Source organism: Convolutriloba macropyga, unplaced genomic scaffold, assembly GCF_964194025.1.
Source record: "Convolutriloba macropyga unplaced genomic scaffold, txConMacr16.3 SCAFFOLD_6872, whole genome shotgun sequence".
NCBI lineage: Eukaryota > Metazoa > Xenacoelomorpha > Acoela > Convolutidae > Convolutriloba > Convolutriloba macropyga.
Window position 1 is genome coordinate 1 of NW_027453378.1, and position 1,000 is coordinate 1,000.

Below are 1,000 nucleotides of genomic sequence, written 5' to 3' on the forward strand. Positions count from 1 at the left end.
TCCCACCAGCCCAACACAGATCCCAGCAGCTATCAGACCCCAGTAGGAGTATACGTGGTCTCCTCCTGCTGCACCCGCCTGCGCATACCGCGCTCGCACACATGGGTCTGAGTCGATGTTTCCACAAGCCTCGCACCACTCCAAGATGGTGTGCGGCCACTCGGGGTTTTCAGCGGCCAGGCGCTGGAGGACTGAGAGGGGGCAGGACTTGGTGGGGAGGCCGGCCGCCGTGGCCGCGGCATTGCAGTCAGGTCCGAGGTCCAGGTACGGGGCTGAGTCAAGCTCGGAGGTGTACCCGGGCCTAAGCCGAAGGCGTACAAAGAGGTCCGCCGTGGCCGTAGCACGCCACACTTCCACGACCAGGGCTGCTGCGTAGTCAGGGATGCCCAACGAAGAGGTGTCCAGGGTTGGGTTGCTGCCAAACAGGTCCAGAGCCGCTAGGAGTGCGAGCAGGGTGGGGTAATGTGCCGAGTAGTGAATGTACATGTCATAGGGCAGCAAAGCCCATTGCTCGTCTGATTGGAGATACCACTGTGCATTCTCTGCACTTTGGAAGATCTCCATCCAAAGATTGGAGCCGAGCTTCGGCCCTCCCGAGCTGAATCGCCTGTGCTCCACCCAGGCAGTGAGGGATGTCAATTGCGCCCATAGCTCCTCGCCCAAGATGCTTGGGGCCCCAACTTGCCCTCCCACATTGAGGGTGTCGTACACGTTCCACAGCTGCTCTAAGGGGACGTGCGGAGGGGCCCCCTCTCGAGTGACGGCAAACTGCGGGAAGGTGACAGCGAGTCGCCGCAGGAGTTCGAGGCTGGCGTTCTCCTTCGCTTGGAACTCATCGCTGCTGTATAGCTCCACCAGATCCTCAAGATGTGCAGGACAGTGCTTGTACGCCCGGATTGTCACGTCCCCCTGCGCCGGCAGGGTGTGCACCGGCATCTGTCGCGAGACACCACTGAGGTTGGTGCTGCTGGGACCCGTGCCAAACAGGCCGGTGTTGACG

General features: G+C 61.7%; 1 protein-coding gene across 1 annotated transcript; it reads right to left on the reverse strand.

Annotated features, from left to right (window-relative positions):
* Positions 1 to 6: 6 nt before the first annotated feature.
* On the reverse strand, positions 7 to 936 carry LOC142358244 (uncharacterized; the record flags this gene model as incomplete). Its single annotated transcript, XM_075409686.1, has 1 exon — positions 7 to 936. A coding segment is annotated over exon 1 (930 nt), but the record flags the coding sequence as incomplete, so codon positions are not given.
* Positions 937 to 1,000: the final 64 nt, after the last annotated feature.